The 20,584-nt window shown below is 32.7% G+C and overlaps 3 protein-coding genes and 1 long non-coding RNA gene across 4 annotated transcripts; 2 read left to right on the plus strand and 2 right to left on the minus strand.

The window, feature by feature from the left end:
* Positions 1-1,210: 1,210 nt before the first annotated feature.
* On the minus strand, positions 1,211-1,944 carry LOC107991167 (uncharacterized). The gene is made up of 2 exons (XR_001763074.2): positions 1,666-1,944; positions 1,211-1,435 (listed from the first exon to the last, which is right to left on the minus strand). It is a non-coding gene; the product is annotated as an uncharacterized LOC107991167 (long non-coding RNA).
* A 2,727-nt stretch (positions 1,945-4,671) lies between these two features.
* On the plus strand, positions 4,672-10,075 carry LOC103492867 (exopolygalacturonase-like). Its single transcript, XM_008453413.2, has 7 exons — positions 4,672-4,986; positions 5,764-6,078; positions 6,165-6,454; positions 6,538-6,754; positions 6,875-7,105; positions 9,831-9,928; positions 10,042-10,075. The coding sequence occupies exons 1-7, from the start codon at positions 4,672-4,674 to the stop codon at positions 10,073-10,075; spliced, it is 1,500 nt and encodes a 499-aa protein (XP_008451635.2).
* Positions 10,076-10,232: 157 nt separating this feature from the next.
* Positions 10,233-16,800, plus strand: LOC103492594 (protein FAR1-RELATED SEQUENCE 5). Its single transcript, XM_008453025.3, has 3 exons — positions 10,233-10,816; positions 12,007-12,428; positions 16,439-16,800. Coding segments are annotated over exons 1-3 (630 nt in total). The 5' UTR covers positions 10,233-10,815; the 3' UTR covers positions 16,646-16,800.
* Positions 16,801-19,479: 2,679 nt separating this feature from the next.
* On the minus strand, positions 19,480-20,340 carry LOC103492595 (uncharacterized). The gene is made up of 2 exons (XM_008453026.3): positions 20,172-20,340; positions 19,480-20,002 (listed from the first exon to the last, which is right to left on the minus strand). The coding sequence occupies exons 1-2, from the start codon at positions 20,291-20,293 to the stop codon at positions 19,684-19,686; spliced, it is 441 nt and encodes a 146-aa protein (XP_008451248.2). The 5' UTR covers positions 20,294-20,340; the 3' UTR covers positions 19,480-19,683.
* Between the last annotated feature and the right edge of the window lie 244 nt (positions 20,341-20,584).

A 20,584-nucleotide genomic window follows, 5' to 3' on the forward strand; every position in this document is an offset into this window, starting at 1 on the left:
AAAACTATTTTGGAAAAAGCTACGGTGCCTTTGGTAAATTTAAATAATATATATTTTTAGAAAATAATTTATAAAATAATCCATTTTAGAGAAATCATGAGAACCATATTTTTACCTAATGAATTTAAGAGATTGACTGAAAAATTAGAACTTTTTTCATTTTATATGAAAATTACAAAAATGCCATTATTTGTTGTTAAGAAATTATTATTATTATTATGTTTCTCTCATTTTTATTGGTTGCTAATAATAATACCCCTACAAAAATGCCTTAGATTACAAAATATATATATATATATATATATATATATATATATATATATATATATATATATATATATAATTTAAGAAAATTTTTTATTATTATATTTTGTTGTTGGAGATCAATTAAGAACTTAAGTATCAAAATACTTCGATTAAAAATTTAAGTATCAAAATACTTCTACTTCTAGAATAAAATTATCTAAAAAATTTAATACGAAAAAAAATAATGCTTGGTTTTAACTTTCCTAATTTCAAAATTTTAAAACAATTAGTTTCAAGATATGTATTTTTTTAAAGATATGTGTTTTTTTTTTATAAAATTAGATAATAGTGTTTAATAGTCCAAATTGGTAATTTGAGTTAAGTATAAACATTTTTGTTATATGATAAACCAAACAAAATTCACATATAAACACTTATAAAAAAAAAAATCTAACCAAATATGTAATTTATTAAATTTTAAACTCATTTTTAAAGAAATATTTAAAAGAAAATGTATTATTGAGAAATATTTTTTTTCATAAACAAACCAAATGTACCGAAGTCTTCTTGCTTGGCGTTTAATAATTGTAAGGCAACATAGTGTCATTCACTTTTATAATACTCTATGCATTATGGTTACCCCTACAATAGAAGTTAGATAAGAATTAGATAGCAATCAAATCGATACACAAAGTATATAATGCTAAAGATGGTGATTTTCAATATGAATCTGATGATAATTAAGTACCAATAAGATGACAAACGAATAACAATTATAACATTAACTAAGCTACTCAATCTCTAGCCAAAACATTGGCCAAAAAACCCAAATCATATACCTTACCGATGAATCTATACTCTCAAGAAAATTATGTCATTGCCATATCTCAAATTTATGGTATCTCAACTGGATATTTTTTTTCTCTTTAGTTTATAACTCAAATGCTTTGGAAGCAGAAAAAAATAATACCAAAACCATCTTCTTCAAATTACTCACAAATATAGGAGCAAAATTACATGATTTTTAATTAGCAAAATAAAATTACATGTTCTCCAACAATCTGTGGGTGTTAGAATTCTTTCCTTATCTTGAATCTTGGCCTTAAATGTTGTTGAGAATGGCGGATTGGAAGACTCCACCTCCAGAGTGATGACTTGAATATGTGAGAGTTCTAACAAAGATTTGCATCTATATAGAACAAAACAGAGAAATAAGATTCAAACTCCACCTTAACTACAAATCAAAATTTCATAGTTAAAAACTAAATTCTAATTTAAGTTTAATGGAATAATGAAAGAAAAAAATTCTTAATTTAGTACAATCATAGACATAATTGTAATAATAAAATTTCTTTCCATCCAAGAGTAGATCTAACCACGAAACAGATGCTCTACAAGGATGTTTGATATTAAAACAACCTTTACGACAGCTGCGCTGTATCAATTTCATCGCTAGTAACGGATGAAAACGAAGCTGAAGGTGAGGGTGACATGATGGAGTAGCTAAAATTGGAAGAAGATTTTATAGAGAGAGAAGTTTTTAGAGACAGAGGGCAAGCTTACCGGTGAAAATTTTCAAGGACAAAACATGAATACTGATGGACCATTTTTGTATAAACCGAAAAGTTTGTTTTTGATAAGTAACTGAGAAAGAGAATCTGAAATACGAGAGCAAGGAAAAGATGGCTAAGAATAGGGTTTAGGGTAAATGGTGGTTGAAGAAGATATATATTCAAGGGTAAAATGGAAATACGAAAATAATTAAAATGAAAGTTGAATGTTTTTGCTATTTCTCCTAAATTTAAAAGACCCAAGCTATGTTTTGAATTTCTTTAATAAAGTTTGCCACCCCCTTACAATTTCCCATCAAAATATGTAATAGCTAAACCAATATTTGATCGTTTAGGTTTCTTCTTTTTGTTATGTTTTATGTTATGTTATTTTAATAATATATCTTAGTTATTAATAACTAATTAACTTAGAAACTAAAGTTAATAGAAACAAACCAAACGAAACGAATATTTGGTTGAAAAAATGAGATCCATCCCAAAGAACAATAACAATGAAAACCAAAGAGACATGTTGCCACACATCCCTCCGGTCACCTACTTTCAACCTAGGAGACTATGTGAAGCCAGTGAATCTCGTCGATCTCTAACTACTCAACAACATATGTCGATCTTATCTTAACTAAACAACTAAGTCTTATATGTAACTTTACTAATCTCCAAAATTTATATAGTGAATCGTTATTTCTTACAACAGTACTTTATAAATTTAACAAGTTGCCAGTAAAAATCTTTGATTTGACATTAAGACAAAACATTGTTAACATTACAAAACAACTCAATGAAATCTTAAGACAAAAGCAACTTGACAAGATGTCACAAGGAGATGTTCAACATTTTCACCTGCAAACATATTTACCTCGTAACTACTAATCATAAGATGCCCAAGTGTTAAACAACGACAAGACTCGCACAGCAGACTAGCGATAACAAGTTAAGCTCGGGGATCACAATCTCTTTCTGAAAAGTGAAAAACATTTGGAAAAGGTGAGCTAAAAAGCTCAGTGAGTGACTATTTGAAAACATTTAACTTAGCAAACCATGTTTTAGAAGATTTAGTAAACAATCATCAATATGAAAGTTTATATTAAACAAAACATTTAAAGAGAAACTCTAATAAAGTTATAACATTTAAAGATAATTATCTTGCCGAATAAAATAATTCTTTGTTCCTTCTATACCCTACAGTAAACTCAGTCACGTTAGCTTGACAACTCAATAAACTACCATGCCTGATAAACTCGGCCATGATATTATCCTACCTAATCTCGATAAAGATAGTAAAGTATGGTCGATACTATCTTGCTTGAACTCAGTGGTAGATGGATAAGTTGTTAACAAAGCCTCATACCCGTGATACTCTATGCACATTAACTACATATAATTTGATGTATAGAATAAACATAATTTTAAAATCTATTTGTGCTTTTAAACTTCTTAAAACTAGTAACTCAAATGTCTTGCATCAATACCATAATTCAAAACTAATTATTCTCGAAACATAACTTTCAAATCTTATGTTTAAATAAACACATGTTAGGAAATAGCTCATTAAAACAAGCATAGTGTAAACTCATTCATTAAACTCATGCTTGTAAACTCCTTTCCTAAAACAGTAGTCGACATTGCTTCAAAAATCTCAAACATTCAAAGATAATAAATCATTTAATTGGAAACTTGCTTTATTTCTAATATCTAAATTCATGCTTGGAAACTTAATTATGTAACCAGGACTTGATCAAATATTCTTCTCAAAGCAGAGCAAGTTAAGAAGTCAGTTTGAAAATCATTTTGTCACTCACTAGTAGTAGCAAAATCCTTGGATTGTAAATTTGGCCAATCTCTTCTTGTCTTAAAATAATGTCATTTAAGCCTAAATTAACCCCCTTACCTTAGAAAATATCTAAACCTCTACTCAAAATTGGCAAAAACATCTAAATTGCTAAAAGATGCCCCTCGATATGGTTGGCGCGCGTAGGCCTCTAGGTAGCCTAATCACGTGCTAACCTCGCACCTAGGCTTGTTTTGTGCACCCCATGGTCGCACGCCTTGTGCATTACGTGCATCAACACACATAGGGCATGCGCCGGCCGTGCACTGGCCCTATTACTCGCATGCTCCAAAGTCTTTACTAACCCCTTTGTTTATCTTGCATGTCCAGTTAGCTTTGTCTTCTTTGTCACTCAGAAAACCTTCAACTTTGCCTAGATTTTCTTTTTCCGTCCAAAACCTAAACCCAACTTTAGAGGTCAATAACTTAAAATATGTATCTCAAATTATAAAACTTCCTTCTACACATTTATTTAGAATTGGCTTAAGTATCTTACCTTCAAATTTCAGCAGTAATGTGTTCTATAGCCCTTAGGAACTCAACAATGTTCTTTTGGTGCTTTAGCTCAAAAGTTGAACTCCTTCCTCTCAACTTTTTTTAGTTCGGCAACCCCAAATAGATTCATTCACGGTTCTTTTGAGACTTATTTACTACTTATAATATTCACTAATAACCCATTTATTTTAAGATATGAAGCCCCATAAATCATTTGCAAATTACATAATGATCTTTACAACAACCTTCCAAATTACCAAACATAAAAGCTTGGCTCAAACTGATTAAACTGTCAAAGGAAGTACTAGAATTCTTGTTACAAAAAAAAAAAAAAAAAAAAAAAATTATTACATTGTTATATCAAACTTTGTTCCAACAATTTAATTTCTAAATTTAGTCTTCCCATTAAACATGAATAAATAAGCTAAGGCTTCTGATCCTTGAAAAAAACTCTAATTTACCATTTAATTGTCTTTTCCAAACCCCCCAACTTTGTGCATCCAAAGTTATTTAATTAAGAGACTCTTGGCCATGACCATAACAAGAGATATCGGCCTCTTTCAAATCCTTCTCTGGGTATTTGCTTGGCAATGTTGTGATAAGGTTTCTGCCATTACCAACGACATTGCAAACCTCAATTACGAGATCGTATCCACGATAAATCAACAACTTCCTAGTCCAGTCGCAGCACCGGGGCCTCTTGGTATTGAAACTCTTCCGGACCTTGACAACATGGTAAATGATGACATTAACACTAATTACAATGATTTGAATGGAAATGGTGGGTCAGTTTTTCATGTTACAAAACATGGAGCTAAAGCTGATGGAAAAACTGATGATGCACAGGTAAGAAATATCCACACACAACTTATTCAAAGTTTTAATTCGAGTTAATTATTTTTAAACTTGTAAAATTTAAAACCTACCTTGGTTTGTTATAGCTCGTCTATATAAGCAATTAAGTTTAGAGTAATACTCATGTATATCTGGAGATACACATTCTTTTTGTTCATCTCCCTCTCATCACTCACATCAAACAAATAATTGAAATATTTATAAAAGAAATAAGAAATAATTTGTAACATGACAAAATTTAATTGGACAATGACGAAATTTAATTGGACAATTTAGTAACATGCTCAAAGATATAGATGTTTGATATGAACTGTACCTAAGTATTTTTCTTAGGTTTAGTTACAATCATTTTAGAGCAATATACTTCGGTGTATCTTGAGAGTTCACCTCATTCTTACTACGCACTCAGCTAATTGCACAAATAAAATCGAGAAAAAAACTACAACGAATGCAGCTAATTATGAATGATAAAAAATGTGGGTAGCTCACAATGCATGAAAAGAAGATTGCAAAGTTTTTAGATTTGAATGGGAAAGTACTAATTATAAATACTAATGGAATATATATTTCGATCGTTGAGATTAATAGACTATTGAACTTTTAATTTGAATATAACTATACGAATGAGAAAGTCATTTTTAGATATAAAATCCATAAATCTAAATCAATCAAGATTCTAAGAAATATCTAAAAGTTCGTTAACTTGTAAATAGTTGAACCCATTTTTCCTATCTATATATATATTTATTGAATTTCTATATATGTTAGGCATTCGTGACAACATGGATTGAAGCCTGCCGGAACACAGTGGGTCCGGCGAAGATTTTGATCCCAGAAGGCACATATCTGGTGGGTCCGGTGACTTTGGCCGGTCCGTGCAAAAGCTTCCCGATCACCCTCGAAAATCAAGGGACTGTAAAGGCTACAACCGATATATCTCAATATTCATCTCCAGAATGGTTCTCCATTGAAGACATCACCGGTTTTATCCTCACCGGCTCCGGCGTCTTTGACGGCCAAGGCGTCGCCGCTTGGCCCTATAATGATTGCAAGAATAATAACATTTGCCAGCTTCTTCCAATCGTAACTATATATTTTTGCCTAATTTTTCCTTTAATTTTTACTTTCGAGTGATTTATTAATTGATTGGTTTCTTTGTTCTGTTGTAGTCGATTAAATTTTCGAGATTAAATGACACGATTGTTGATCGACTCACTTCACTAAACAGCAAGGGCTTTCACATGTCCCTATTCTCCTGCTACAATTTTACTGCCACCAACATCAACATTATAGCTCCACATGACAGTCCCAACACCGATGGAATTCACCTTAGTACCTCCAAATTGGTCAATATTGCGAATAGCATCATTGGCACTGGTGATGATTGTGTCTCCATTGGCCACAGTACTGAAAAAATCACCGTCACCAATGTCACTTGTGGCCCTGGACATGGTCTCAGGTAAATATAAATAGTATGTCTTTTAGATTAAATAAAAACAAAGAAAAACATATCGTCTAAGAGTTATTATTATTGTTGTTCAGCGTCGGCAGCTTAGGCAAGTACCCAGAAGAGAAGGATGTTTATGATGTTTTAGTAAAGAACTGCACCATTTTCAATGCCACCAATGGTGCCAGAATCAAGACATTTGCTAGTCCTATCTCAGGGTCAGCATCGGGAATAATCTTTGAAGACATTGTAATGTACAACGTCAAATATCCTATAATCATAGATCAAACCTATGACACGAATGAGAACAAGGTAATATACAAACAAAAATAAAACCTAATGATGAATCATGTTATACATACGGATGAAAGCTTAATCTTTTTAGTAGTAATTTTAACCGAACCATGTAATTGATATATCTTACATATGCAGGAATCGAAGTGGAAGGTTAGCGACGTACACTTCAAGAACATTCGAGGAACATCAGCGACAAACGTGGCGGTGTTGTTGGATTGTAGCAAGTTGCTTCCATGCGAGGGGGTGGAGCTTAGGGACATTGACTTGACTTATGGAGGCACCGACTTGAAGAATACAACCATTGTTTCTTCATGTTCCAATGCAAAGATTACTACTTTTGGGGTTCAAAACCCACCACCTTGTGATGTATAAATTTTAGTTTACGTTTGGTGCAAGGTTGTTGTGTATGCGCTTTGAAAAATTTGTCAAAAAGTGGTAAAATGTTTCATCATTTCTTAGTTATTTTAATATAAATTGGAGACCTTTTTTTATTCCTGAGTACATTGAGTTAAGCTTTTGTTAGCTATAATATTTTGTTTTTTATAATTCATAATAAAACTTTGAAAATTCTTCCCTTCCTTTTAGTTTATTCCTTTTTTGACATTTTTTAATTGCTCATTTCCAATATAATTTTTATTTAAATAAATTATAAAATTTCTTACTAAAAACGAAATAATTTTTACTATGTAAAGAATAGTTAGAACGATTTGACTATTAAAAAATACAAAATTTCAAATATATGAATCAAGAATTCTATTAGATTAAACCACATGGGCGTTGAATCATTTTAAATAATTAGCTATGAGAAGCATCGTTTGGTCGAAGCCAATTCTTTTATCAAACCAATATTGAACTAATCATGGTTACCATTGGTTTCAAAATCAACCCATGGGTCAATTTGGATCGACTTATTTATTTGTTATGCAGTTAATTGAAGTCAAAAGAAAAAGAAAACTTTTCTTTGATATAACTATATAGGATGGAAAATTGAACCTTGAAAAAATAAATAATTGCAATTCTGTGTTTAAGTAGCTTTTTGAAATATAGAAAAACAGTTCCAAAACCCATTATAAAATTATGAACATATATAATTTACGACCAAATTGCACCACTTTTTAGACTTCTCCAAAGCATGTGTTTTCTCCACATTTACGAAGTGCTATAATCAATTAACATATATGTTTGGCTATTGTTTTAAATTTCAGTGAATATAATTCTTTTTAAAGATGTGATGAATATAATTTTACTCATTTTAAAACAAAAAAAACTATCAAAGGGTTTTTAGTCCCATTAAAATAAGTATATTCACCAAATCTCTAAAAAAGAATTATATTCATTGAAGATGTGACAAATACTTAAGGGTTTCTAGTCTCGTTAAAATAATTAGTAAAGGAAAATAATACACGCGCGTTAATATTCTTCAAGTGGTAATTTAATTATTATTATCATTATTTAACAATATGGGTGGGAGGATCAAACATTTATGATCTTGAAATCAATAACATATACACAATGTTCATGTTAGACATGACTACCTATTGAGTTTAAGCATATCAATAAGTGGAGGAAAAAAAAAATTTACAAGGAATCAGGTGTTCTTGACGTCTGAATTGTAATATGGAGAGAACACGTCCTCACCGATGGACTAGGCATAAGTTCTTTAGAACTTGGAAGTGGTGCCAAAGAAGGTGAGAGTTCTGTTGGGGTCCTGGTTCCCAAACTTGTTGGTTGGATTGCTCGAGCTACTCTTATGGGCACCGATAGATCTACATAGGGGTTAGGAGGTATGTGTCCTCAATTTATCGATTTTTACATTTTAAATAAATACCTTTTGAAAAAATATATACAAATATTCAACATAACTAACAAAATGAGATGGTGGTATAGTGGTAGGTGGGGTACAAGGTAATATTCATTGGTCGTGGGTATATTGGTTTGTCGGTTTTTGCATGATAGGACTTTTACTTGTAGAGTTTGTAGTAGAGTAAAAGCATGATAGGAATTTAAGTTTTAAAAAAAGCAAAAAGAAAATAAAAATTCTTAATTAACTTACATTCTCTTAACCCGACGCGAGACAGAATCTGGGAAGAAAAGTAGCTATATCCAACCAGGAGGAGGCTTTCCTTCCTTAAGTTAATCCTAGGCTTTCTCTCTTCTTTTGATATTGAATGCTTAAAGATCAAAGATTTTATATTAGAGGAAGATATATACTTTGTTCTTTTAGTTTTGTATTAGAGGAATAAAAATATTAAAGGAAAAAACTACTCATTCGGAGTTCTCCTAAGCCTCCTAACCCTACCTAAAGGAATAAGACTCCTTTGGAGGAGTTTTAGTATGCCTCCAAATAATAGGTTCTAGAAAAAGAATAAGACTCCTTCTACAGAGTCCTCCTACTACATCTTCTATGCGATAATCTGACTTAAGCAACTGAACTTCTTGATGGAAGGAACGTATAAGGAAAAGGAAAGCCTATCCTCCAAAGACATGAGCTTTCTCTTTTTAGTGGATTTAGAAGGCTATGAATGAGGAGTTTTCTTCCTTATAGAAGAAAAGGCAAAGGTAAAGAGGAAGAATACTACTCCTATGGAGTCCTAAGTCTAAAGGACGCGTAGAGGGACTTTTTCAATTTCAAAGTTCCATTCCACCTATGGCCAAAAACACCTACTAAATTGACATTTCACCTCCTCCCAATAGAATTTCGTTAATTTAGATATTACAACGGTTAAATTAAATATATTTTAAAACATATTAATAATTTTTATTTTTTAATAGATTATTTTAGAAAAATGATTTGTTTTAAATCTTATTTGCCTGTATATTTAAAAATTTTGTGATTTTATAATTAGTATTATATTGGAAACGTTTCCTAATATACCAAAAAGATTCAAACTATTTATAAAGTATAACAAAATTTATCAATTTTTCTGTAGTAAATTCTTTTTACTTATACTTTGTAAATAGTTTCAGTTATTATTTTTTTAATATATATATCTATAAGATTTTATCATTTTAAAATTGTGATTAAAAAAATTTTAAAATTAATTTTTTCTCTAAGCTTTAAATTTTCTATTTTGTATGCTTTCAATGGTAGGAAATGGAGAAATTGGTCTTCGATAACCCCTTCCCTCCTATCAGAAATCCTTACCACTATCCTCGCCTTCAAATGGTGGGAGCTAGGGTGAAGATGAGGTATATACCCTTGGTGGGGATAGAGACGAGAGACACGAATCTTACAGTCAACCCTAGCATATATAAAGTGTCCTTTATATGAAATTTTTGTATACATCATTGTTTGCTTGCAGTTGGGAGAGTGGGTGTCAACAAGAGACAAACTAGAAACAAGTCCTTAGAGTACTCAAACAATCAACTCATACCTAGTAAAAACAAGAGGAATTTGATTGTTCAATTAAAAGATAGCGTTAGAATAAGTTAGAGTTATGATTTATTAATTGCCCAAACTTTTTTCATGGACTATATATCACCTTACACCCAAAATTTGTAACTTAAAATGAAAATTGTAATCACCATAGTCCAAGTCTCCATTAATTAATAGGACCCCATGAATACTAATAAAACCTTATTCTTCTTCCTTCTTTCTTCATTTCATTTGTAGGTGATGAAGGGAGTTAGGATATACATATACTATTTGGTGGATCCACGCATCTTCTGCATCAAAAGTAGAATTGAAAATTTTGGGAAAGGATTTCACTGGTGAAAATCATCCACAAGATCTTACACAAAATCAGGCCTACTTTTGCAAATTCAACAACACTTCAGTCTCACCGTCAAAAACCTCCCAGTTCTTCAATCGATCCATTACCGTAATCATCCAAACAAAAAGTTAAACGAACTCACTGTTCGTCGGCAAGATTCTAAGTCATTTCATCTTTTGATCGTTTCAATCAGCGAAAGGGAAGGGATTCAAGTGAAATCCCATTTAACCCGACTCCCGTTTTGAAGCCAATTCCACTTCAAAGCTCAGGTCTTTGCTCAGTTCAGTAGAACGTCGTCAATCTTCTTCATTTTATCTTTGATTTGGATGTAAAGCGCTCTCCAAGGATTAGGACGCTCTATTCAGTGAGTTCTCGTAAATTTTGTTTGTGGGGTTTCGTTTCATCATTTATTTATTTAGACATTTGGTTTGTTTTACATTTTCTGATTCTTCGCTGCTTAGATTCTGTAACGTTTGTAATTTTTTTAATGCCCTAATCTTGCTACTAATTGAATTATGCCACATGTAGTTCTCTTGCGGTAGATTAAAGAGTAAGGAAGATTCTTTAAATTAGGCTGCATTTTCATTATTCTACATTGCCGATTTATAGTGTTATCTGGTTGGGGAGTAATTCTATACTCGAATTATTTTCCTCTTAATTGAATTGAATTATGGGAACTCGATTGATTGATGCAATTCTGTTTGTTTTTCTTTTCCTGGTGTTTAAATGAATAAATTTACCTGTCATCCGTTCTCCAGATACAGTAGCGTAAATTTTTACTCCAATTTTTTGTTCTTGTTTGTTCCCCTAAGGTTAGGATTAGTATGATTTGCCGTTTGGGTAGACTTCTTTGTGCTTAATATTGCGAGTTGATGAGATCAAGTATGATCAATAGCTTGTGATGGGAAGTTTTTCTATCAAGAAGGCTTCTTTGTGATTAGGCTTAATTATGGGATAAGATAGAAGAGTCAACTTGTTTTTAAGCAGTTACTTTGAATAATGTTCATTTGCTTAGTTGGAGCCGTGGAAGATATACTATGAAGCCGTATGTGGTTATGGATAATGAATAATGTTCATTCATCTATTTTAGTGATTATGTTAATTTTCCCGAGGGTTTCTGTTTCTTTTTTCTTTCTTTGTTTTGGATTTTCATTTGCTTTGGTCGATTATACATTATGCTTCAATCTTTGTTTTTTAATGCTTTTATTTATTTTTAAAAATTATGTTTCCATATTGAAGCTGTTATTGGGAAAAAAAGATAATATTTTGCAATCTGTAAGAGGCTTCACAATTCACATGCTCTCAAATATGATAATAATTTCTTGACGGGTTTCCCCTTTCTTTGAGTGGGAACTAGCATTTCATCAATTAATGAAAAGGTTAGAAGAAGAGGGTGAAATATTCACAATGTAATGTAGTAAGTACTACAATTTGCATAGACTAATTGAGAATCATAATTAAGAAAGAATATCAAGAGTGTATTATTCATAATATCATTTCTTATACGCTTAACTCATTTTCTATGTTAGTAATGTTGGTGAATGTATCCTGCAGTGAATTTAGACGATGGATCAGGGCCAGCACACAACTCTGTTGAGGTTAACACAGATGCTGCCGATGGAAATGTAGTATCGGAGCCATATGTGGGTATGGAGTTTGATTCTGAAGATGCTGCCAGAAGATTTTATGCTGAATATGCCAGACAAATGGGGTTTGTTGTACGAATCATGCAGCGACGTCGTTCAGGAATTGATGGAAGAACTCTAGCCCGGAGGCTTGGATGTAATAAACAAGGTTTCTCTCCCAGTCATAGAGGAATTTATGGATTGGATAAAAAATCACGGCCTAGTGCACGAGAGGGCTGCAAGGCAACAATTTTGGTAAAAATGGAGAAGTCTGGAAAGTGGGTTGTTACACGGTTTGTGAAGGACCACAATCATCCCTTAGTTGTTTGTTCCAATGGTTTCAACAGTTCGGTGAGATATTCTGATTCTCTATCTTATGCTCTTCTTCCCTTAACACTGTCAGCACAAGAACAATAAAAAATAAGAAATTAAAATTAAAATTTTGTTTGTCCTGTTTCTTATGGATATCACTATTAATGAGACAAGGTAACACAATAAATATATTTGAAAAATTAAATAAAGTCAGCAAAAGAATAATGCATAGCCATTGTCAAAGCTGTTGATTTTTTCTACACAAGTATAAACAAGCAATTCAACAAGATGTGGGTGAGGTCAACCATTAATATCAATGGGCTCAAAGTTTTTTCTGTGAAAGATGATAGTTATGTATTACATATTAAAACTCTCTTCCATTTGTCACTAATTTCTTGTTCTATTGAATAATCCAAGAGCCACCCAGGGTTTCTTTTTCAAAAAAGATATGGAACTTTTCACGAAGGTAAGGGAAAGAGACTAATCCTGAAGGATACAAGGAGAAATGAAAAGAACTAGAACTTGGAGCTACAGCCAATAAGCATAAGCAACAACAAAGAGACATAAAGCAAGCTAACAAGAAACAAAAATATAATACTTAAGAGTGTCCTAGAAAAGAAGTCCAATAGACGGCCTTGACTACATTTACCCAAAGCTCGTAGGGTTTCCTGTTAAAAGGGGTTTGGTTCAAAGTTGTAGGATGAATTCTCTCCACCAATCAACTATGTTTCATGTTTGACAAAAGGACTTGAATTAGACGTTGTGATAGCTCACATGAATTTCCTTTATTTCTGATTATATTTTTAGTCTAACTTGTGGGTTGAGGATTTAAACCTCTAACCTCTTGGTTGACCATATATTTTAACTAGTTGAGTGACGCTCGTATTGTTCCTTCCTTTATTTATTTATTTAAATCTATATAGAATTTCTCTTGGTCCAAAATGTTTAAGTAACTTTTTCCCAAACAATGAAAAATGCATGATTTCTTAGAAAACATTTGGAAGAAACCTCTTTATTAGGAAGAGAGTGGAGAAGAGTTATAGTCTGCCTTATTAATCTGCATCATAGGAAGAAGGTTGGCTAAGTTAGTCAAGTAGAGTTTTTAGCAAGTGGGGCCCTATGCAACTGATAGTAACTGACTTTGGCATGGAACGTCTTGAGTAGCTATAGCTATTTTGAATACTTCTTGTATGAAGAGGCGTGGACTTTTGGTAAGTGACCACGGGAAGTGAAGAGAGCTCTTAAATCTTCCTTTAGAGATATCGTCCCTTTATTTCCTATCTGTAAAAGTAAAGATGTTTGTTTTGGTATAAGAGTTTTTTAGCCACTAGGAATGGTTGCAAAAGTAACTGATTTTGGAGTGGAATGTTGTGAGTGGCTATAGCTATTTAGCATACTTCATGTATGAAGAGGGGTTAAGTGACCGTGAGAAGTATGAGGATGTCTCAAATCTTCCTTCAGATGTTCCTATATTTCATTTGTAAAAGTAAAGATGTTCATTTAGTATTAGAGCTATTCAGTCATAAGGGATGGTTGAAAAAGGAACTGGCTTTGGCATGGAAGGTTGTGAGCGGCTATAACTATTTTTAGGATACTTTCTGTATGGCAAGAGGTGGACTTTTGGTAAGTGATCATAGGGAGCAAGTGGGAGCTCTCAAATCTTCCCATAGACATATTTCCCTGTATTTCCTATTTGTAAAAGTAACGTTGTTCATTTTGTTATGAGACACTAAACAGTCATAGCTAGTAAAGCAGCAGAAACTAGACTGGATACTGTTGTGACTTGTGGAGAATATCATTCAGGTGTGAAGTTTGATGCTTGGAGTTCAAACTTCTAAGTGGTTAAGAAACAGTTGTTGAACTTAGAGAATAAATGCATATATCTCTAGGAAAAGGGATTGAGTCATTGTTTCTGTTAAGAAGGATGGAATGTGGTCAGTCCGGGAAAAAGTATTCCAAGAAGAGCGCTAGTAGAGGAAGGTGAGTCGTTGGTGTGTGTGGCAACATTGAACAGGACAGAAGGTCGAGCAAATAGTGGATGGTTCGACATAGTTAATGGACGGTTAATCGTGTTTTTTATTTGCATTTGCCAAAATTGGATGTTGATTTGTGATGAAGTTAGTCTAGATCGATAGCTGCAAGTGGAGAGATGGTGGTGAAAGAATGAGAGAAGTTGGAAGTTGCGATGTTATATTTGGGTGGGGGAGGTATTTTCATGGAATTAATAAACTATAGGGAGGAGATCAATTGTTAGGGGGGAAAGAAGATATATTGTGTGAGAATTTCTCCCCCTTGCAAATGGAGACTATTGTAGAAGTATTGCCATCCTTTTAGGAGTATACTTTGCCAATTCTGAAGATTCTAGTTTTAGAATTTATTTTGGTGACTCAACTTGTCGATAATCTTAAGTAAAAGTTTAAGGCCAAATCATGAGTGTTCTACGTAGCCTCATGTCTAGAAACAATACATCAAACTCCTTTGTTATCAGCACTGTTTGGCGTACTTTGAGTCCTTCTCTACTGCACCCTCAAGCTGGTCTTGAATGTGAGTGATGGCTGTTGTTTTGGCGGTGCAGAAATGGTGTCCTTATTTATTGGGACAGATGTTTATGGTGCATACTCATCAAAATGGTGCAAAAATTTTGTTGGATCAACAAGTGGTAGAATGCGAATACCAACAAATGGATCAGTAAATCAATGTGCTTTGATTTTGACATATTCAAAGTTTCAAACCTAACTGAGGTCAGTGTTCTGAGTGTTGTAGGAGGTTAGAAACAGCATCAATTGCAGACAAAATTGCATGTATAGAGAGCTAGGATGGACTATAATCTCTATTTGCAGAAGGGAAGAACTCCAGGTCAGTTGATGTGTCGAGAGGAGTTATACTACAAAAGTTGTTTCTTCCTGCTGATTCTTCTACTATCCACTTACCTCTACTGTGACTGGGGTCATGGGCGAGTCTTAAAGAGGCACAAATGTTTAGCTTAGGAAGTTGATTGGAAAGGGATGAAGGCAATGGTATGATCGGATGAAGGCCATGGTATGATCATGTATATCATTAAATATCTTGTTAGCCAGAAAGCTAGATTTTTTGTTTTGACACTTGTGGGACTTCCCCTGCCCATCCCTGATAACATCTAGGACGTTGCAGTGAATTGTTTATTTCTATTTTGGTTATCACTCTAGGCGTGTGAATTCTAAACTAAGTCCTTAGTTTGCATGCCTTTTCTGTGCTACTAATTGCATTGGGCGAGAACATATGGTGTTGCCTGAATCTGTTTCCATCGACTCTTTTTTTCATGTTTGAGAATTCAGGAAACAATCCAGGAAGGCCATTTGTCATAGTTTTCTAGTTATCCCATTACAAAAAAATTACTTTAGATATGGTTTTTGAGAGTTCAACTTGTTGAGGTCATAAAAACTGACCCGTTAGCCCGATCTAATTGCAGCCAAGGTTGCAACATTCATTTTTGCTTGTGATTCGTGAATATCTTTATCTGCCTTCTTTATGTGTACTGTTTCCTGGCCAAAGATAAAGGACCAGAGATGAGATGGTTTTGAAGTATCAAATGTGTGAATATGCAGAGCAGAGCAGAGATTGGATAAAAGTCAAAATTTCTAATTAATGAAGGATTGTAGATGATTTGATAAAATATTACATAATAAATGAAAAACTGATCAAGGAGAATCACACTTTGTGGACCTTTTTGTAAATGCTATTTTAGATTCGGAATCATCGTGAAGGTTCTTGCAAACTCATTATGCTCCTTCTGAATCGATCATAGGCAGGAAACACAGTAGTCGCGAACATTAAAAGATAGATGAGGAGATAAGTTTATGATATAGGGAACTAAATACTGTCACGGAGTCATTAACTTTTCATGGTAGAAAAATGCAACATTTATACTATCACTCGATTCTCGTGTCCCAATTGAGGCTTATCTGGTGTTTGCAAAATGCGAAATATGAACTGTGACAATTATAGTTGTACCAAACTGGATCTACTTAATCTCTCATGTGGCATTTAATTGACATGGATCGATTTTTCAGGGCGACAAAGATAAGAAGATCGAGGAACTGAAAATGGAGTTGGAGCATCAGGAGCAACTATGCATAGCGTATAGGGAAAAGCTATTCAATTTTATCTCAAATGTGGAGGAACAAACAGAAGAATTATCTTCAAAAATACAAGTGATCATTGGCAATGTAAGGCAAGTCGAATCTGGAATGCAAAAACATTATCAATGTCGACAATAGTAAATAAATAAATCTGAAATATGTAGAGAGTTGAAAATTTGAGTCTCAATAATCTTTTCTACTTGTACTTGATTTAGGAATGTACAGTAGCCATTGATGTATTGAACTGAAGATAAGAGTCTTGGACTCTTAATGTAATACATGCCGTTGGAATATCTCCAAGTGTCGTTTTTCTTTTTCTTTTTCCCAATTTTTCTCAATTTATAATCCAAATCTTTCGTTTTCAAAAGATATTGTATTTGAAAAAACCACGATGAAGAGCATATATTTATTTTTAACCTCATTTTATTTATTTTTATCCAACTGATGTAACATGTTTGGTTACCAATGGTTTGTATTGTCCTTGTAAGTTTGAAAATATAGTTTAATTTATAAGGGTTTTGAAGCAGAGAAAATTTTTAGTACAAGTGTATCATATATTCACATTCTAAATTTATTTTCATGAACATTTGTGGACTAATCGAATTCATTGGACTTACATTCTTTTCAATACACCATGCTTTTTATATTTTCTGTTTTTTTATGATATTATTCAAACAACAAAGACTATAGGTATGCATTACCCATCAAATCTTTCAGTTTGAAATTTCCCATAGTCTTTGATTTGTTTTTTTTATATATATTATAAACATGAATCACTTGAAAGAACAATTGAAAGGAAAAAAAAAAAAAAAAAAGAACACAAAATAAGAATGACATATCAGATAAAGAAAATCTCCTAATTTTGGTCTCATTTCTTGTTTTTACTTTTTAGCTTTTGAAAATGAAGCTTATTTTCTTTCATCTTGTTTTTAGAATTTGTATTAATGTTAAGCAGTAAGGTTGCATTTTTAGCCAAATTTCAAAAACCAACGTTTTTAAAACTACAATTTTTACTTTTCATTCATATTTTGGAGTGACTAGGTTTCTAAAACAAATCATGTTATAACCATTTAAGTAACAAACTCATCAATACATTTCTAAACAGTTTAACGCAGCAAATCATGCTAAATAATTTAATCTCTGCAAAGCATTTTAAACAAATATTCAAACTAGTTTTCCTCTCTATACCATGAAATGACAGAGCTAAATCAATGCTAAATCCACCTCTGACTAGAATCTTAATACTAACGGTCAGACTTTTGAATAGGTATCCTGTCTCAATGTATCCTTTGAGATAGGTGTCCCCGTCTCAATATATGTATCCTCTGTGCAATAATTTTGTCATTCGTGCTATAGTATGTCTCAATGTAGAATAAAACATGCTTTAAAAATATAAACTTTCTTTCTATGGAAAACGTAAACACCGCATGTTTAGAAATTCTTTAAATTTTCTTGCTAGCCAAAAATCATTATCAGTAATCTATGCTTTGATTAAACTTCATAAACTAAAACACATACTTTTAAAATAGCTTGCTAAAAAACAATACATGTCAAACAAATAACCTCAAAGTATGTTAAAACAATTTGGCTAGTAGATAACAGTAGAAATGTCTATTGAAATTTGTTTTGTCACTCAGGCTAGATTCTCGATCTGTAGACTTGAACTATTTCTACTCAATCAAGAACAAACTATAACTGGGTATCAGAATCCAAAAAAAATTTGTCCTTCTATGATGTACTAAAGATTTCATACAAATATTCCCAACTTAAGGAATAAAAATCGAACTTTCACAGTTTTATTTAAAAATTTTCATATTCAAAAATCCAAATTCAGAAGCGCATAACTTATTCATTGCTTAATCAAAATAATTGTATTTTATATTAAACTCTTCATTTTCAAAACCTCTGCAACTTAATTGAAGAAGCAAAGACCAAATTCTCAATAGATTTTCCTAGAAAATCCTAAAAACAGGAACTATGCAAATTTCACGATTCCAGCCACCTTTTTGTCTTTTACCTAAAAATTAACTTACTTCTAATCAGATTTAGCTGAAATGATCTTCATGAAAATTGTAGAAACCACATCAAATAGAGCTTTTATCTTCTCTTCTCTACACTTTGGACCACTAAAAGAACTAAGGTCCTCCACATTCGTGCACAAAAACAATAATCTCTTTTTATCAGTTTAATATCAGATTTGGCACACAAACTGTATTAGAAAATGAACGAGCCTTCAAACCTGATAGTCAACAAAACATCAGAAGTGTGTTATGTGTTTCAAATCTGTCAAGGATGTGGCTTCGACCTGAAATTTCACCATATTCCAATCATTTCTAGCTCAAACGTTCTTCATAAAAATTGTGGACTATTGAATTAGCTTTCTAACCTAACAAATTTGAGCTTTTGATTCCAATCCTACAATTCAAACTACACAAAACACCAGAACCTCTCTATATACATTCGGATCCAACTCATGTTTTATCTTCACCTTCAAATCTCTCATTAGTTTCAGCTTAAGTATCCTTCATAAACTTTGTAAGGAATTGAAGTATCATTCCAACCTGATAAATCTCAACTTAACAAACATTAGTAGCTAATTGGATGAGCCGAAAATCTACTTTGGTTGAAGAATTGTCTCAAAATTCTTCATCTTCCCGAGCACCAAACCTCAAAAACTCCTTAGACTTCTTCTCTCAACTTTCTCCTTTCCATTTCTCTAGAAAAAAATAATAATAATAATAATAATTGATGAAGAATGCTTGACAGTGGAGGTTTTCAACCACCCAAATTCTCTTCTTTTCCTTTTTTCTTTCTTTCTTGTTTTTTATTAAATAAATACAACCACTAGCTAGTCCATTTCTCTTTAACACTAATCACTTAATTTGCTTGACAACTTAAATAACCTTAATTTAAATGATTAGACAATTTTGCCATTATTATTAAAAAAGACAAAACTCAAGTTTACGGTAGGCTTTGTTGTGAAAGAGGTGTTTATATGATTAATATTCATAAACTAATATTTCACCACTTCTTTCAATCGGATACGAATCAAACATCCATCGATAAAGATTATCAACGTATTGACGAATACTCCATCTAATCTTCCAACATTTATTTACTACGAGGAACCGCTAGATAAGGTTATCTAAGGTTGTCTCCTGGAACTAACTCACTAATTAACAAGACTCATTAGCAAAAGCAAAACGTTGAGACTGAAGAACAGCAGCCTCTTTAGAAACCAATGCTTTGATCAACAATGTCTTCACTTCCCAAGCCGAATATGGAAAATCCCTTCTTCTAGCATACGAATTCAACAACGCTGCAGTTGCTTCCTTCACTACTCTACCGAACACCTCCTCTTCCGCACCCCCCGCCGCTTCCATTAAAGTCATCTCAGATCCATACCGTTCACGAGCTCTCGATCCGAAAATTTTCGCCACTGTAGCGGACTCCGGCGCCATCCGTGGCCAAGCCTCACTCCTACTACTCCAGAACCTGGACGGAAATGGATCTTAATCCGTCCGATCGATTACGGTAAAAAGAAAAGAGAAAAACTAACGAAAATGTTTATGAAAACGTCCAGTAGGAGATGATTTTGATCTAGTTTTGTAGCGTGGTTGAAGAATTAGTGTATGTTTTTAGTGAAAGGAAATGGAGATCTTACTGCGCAGTGCATCTTCCTGTAGTTCTTGAGAAGAGAAATCCAGGGGGGCGAGCTGATGCTACTTCGGCGGCGGCGGCGAAAGAGAGAAGGAGAAGAAGAGTGAGAAAGGGAGAAGAGTCCATAGTGTGGCCGATTAGATAAAGGGTGGTGGGGTTTGGAAAGAGCTTAATGAAAAAGGATTTGAAGAAGAAAAGTGAATTTTTGGTTGGATTTTGCATGGGAAAGGACCAATTTGACCTTTTTGTTCATTTCTTGTTCCTCAAACACAACTTAATCTACCTACCTCCATCTTTGAATTTTAAATGAATTCCATTTATAAGTTTTCTAAAGTTTATTTTAAAAAAAAAACTTTGTATAATTATTATTTTGTAATATTGTATAATTTATATTATAAATATAAAGTTTGGTCTAAA

Source organism: Cucumis melo, chromosome 1 (assembly GCF_025177605.1).
Source record: "Cucumis melo cultivar AY chromosome 1, USDA_Cmelo_AY_1.0, whole genome shotgun sequence".
NCBI classification, from domain to species: domain Eukaryota; kingdom Viridiplantae; phylum Streptophyta; class Magnoliopsida; order Cucurbitales; family Cucurbitaceae; genus Cucumis; species Cucumis melo.

Bases quoted from the DNA above. Each gene is read 5' to 3' on its own strand.
- LOC103492594 (XM_008453025.3), top strand. The intron at 12,429-16,438 runs GTGAGATATTCT...TCGATTTTTCAG, and splicing joins CCAATGGTTTCAACAGTTCG to GGCGACAAAGATAAGAAGAT.
- LOC103492595 (XM_008453026.3), bottom strand. From the start codon at position 20,293: ATGGACTCTTCTCCCTTTCTCACTCTTCTTCTCCTTCTCTCTTTCGCC. The intron at 20,003-20,171 runs GTAAGATCTCCA...ATTTCCGTCCAG, and splicing joins ACAGGAAGATGCACTGCGCA to GTTCTGGAGTAGTAGGAGTG.
- LOC103492867 (XM_008453413.2), top strand. From the start codon at position 4,672: ATGACCATAACAAGAGATATCGGCCTCTTTCAAATCCTTCTCTGGGTA. The intron at 4,987-5,763 runs GTAAGAAATATC...TATATATGTTAG, and splicing joins GAAAAACTGATGATGCACAG to GCATTCGTGACAACATGGAT. The intron at 7,106-9,830 runs GTATAAATTTTA...TTTCAATGGTAG, and splicing joins AAAACCCACCACCTTGTGAT to GAAATGGAGAAATTGGTCTT.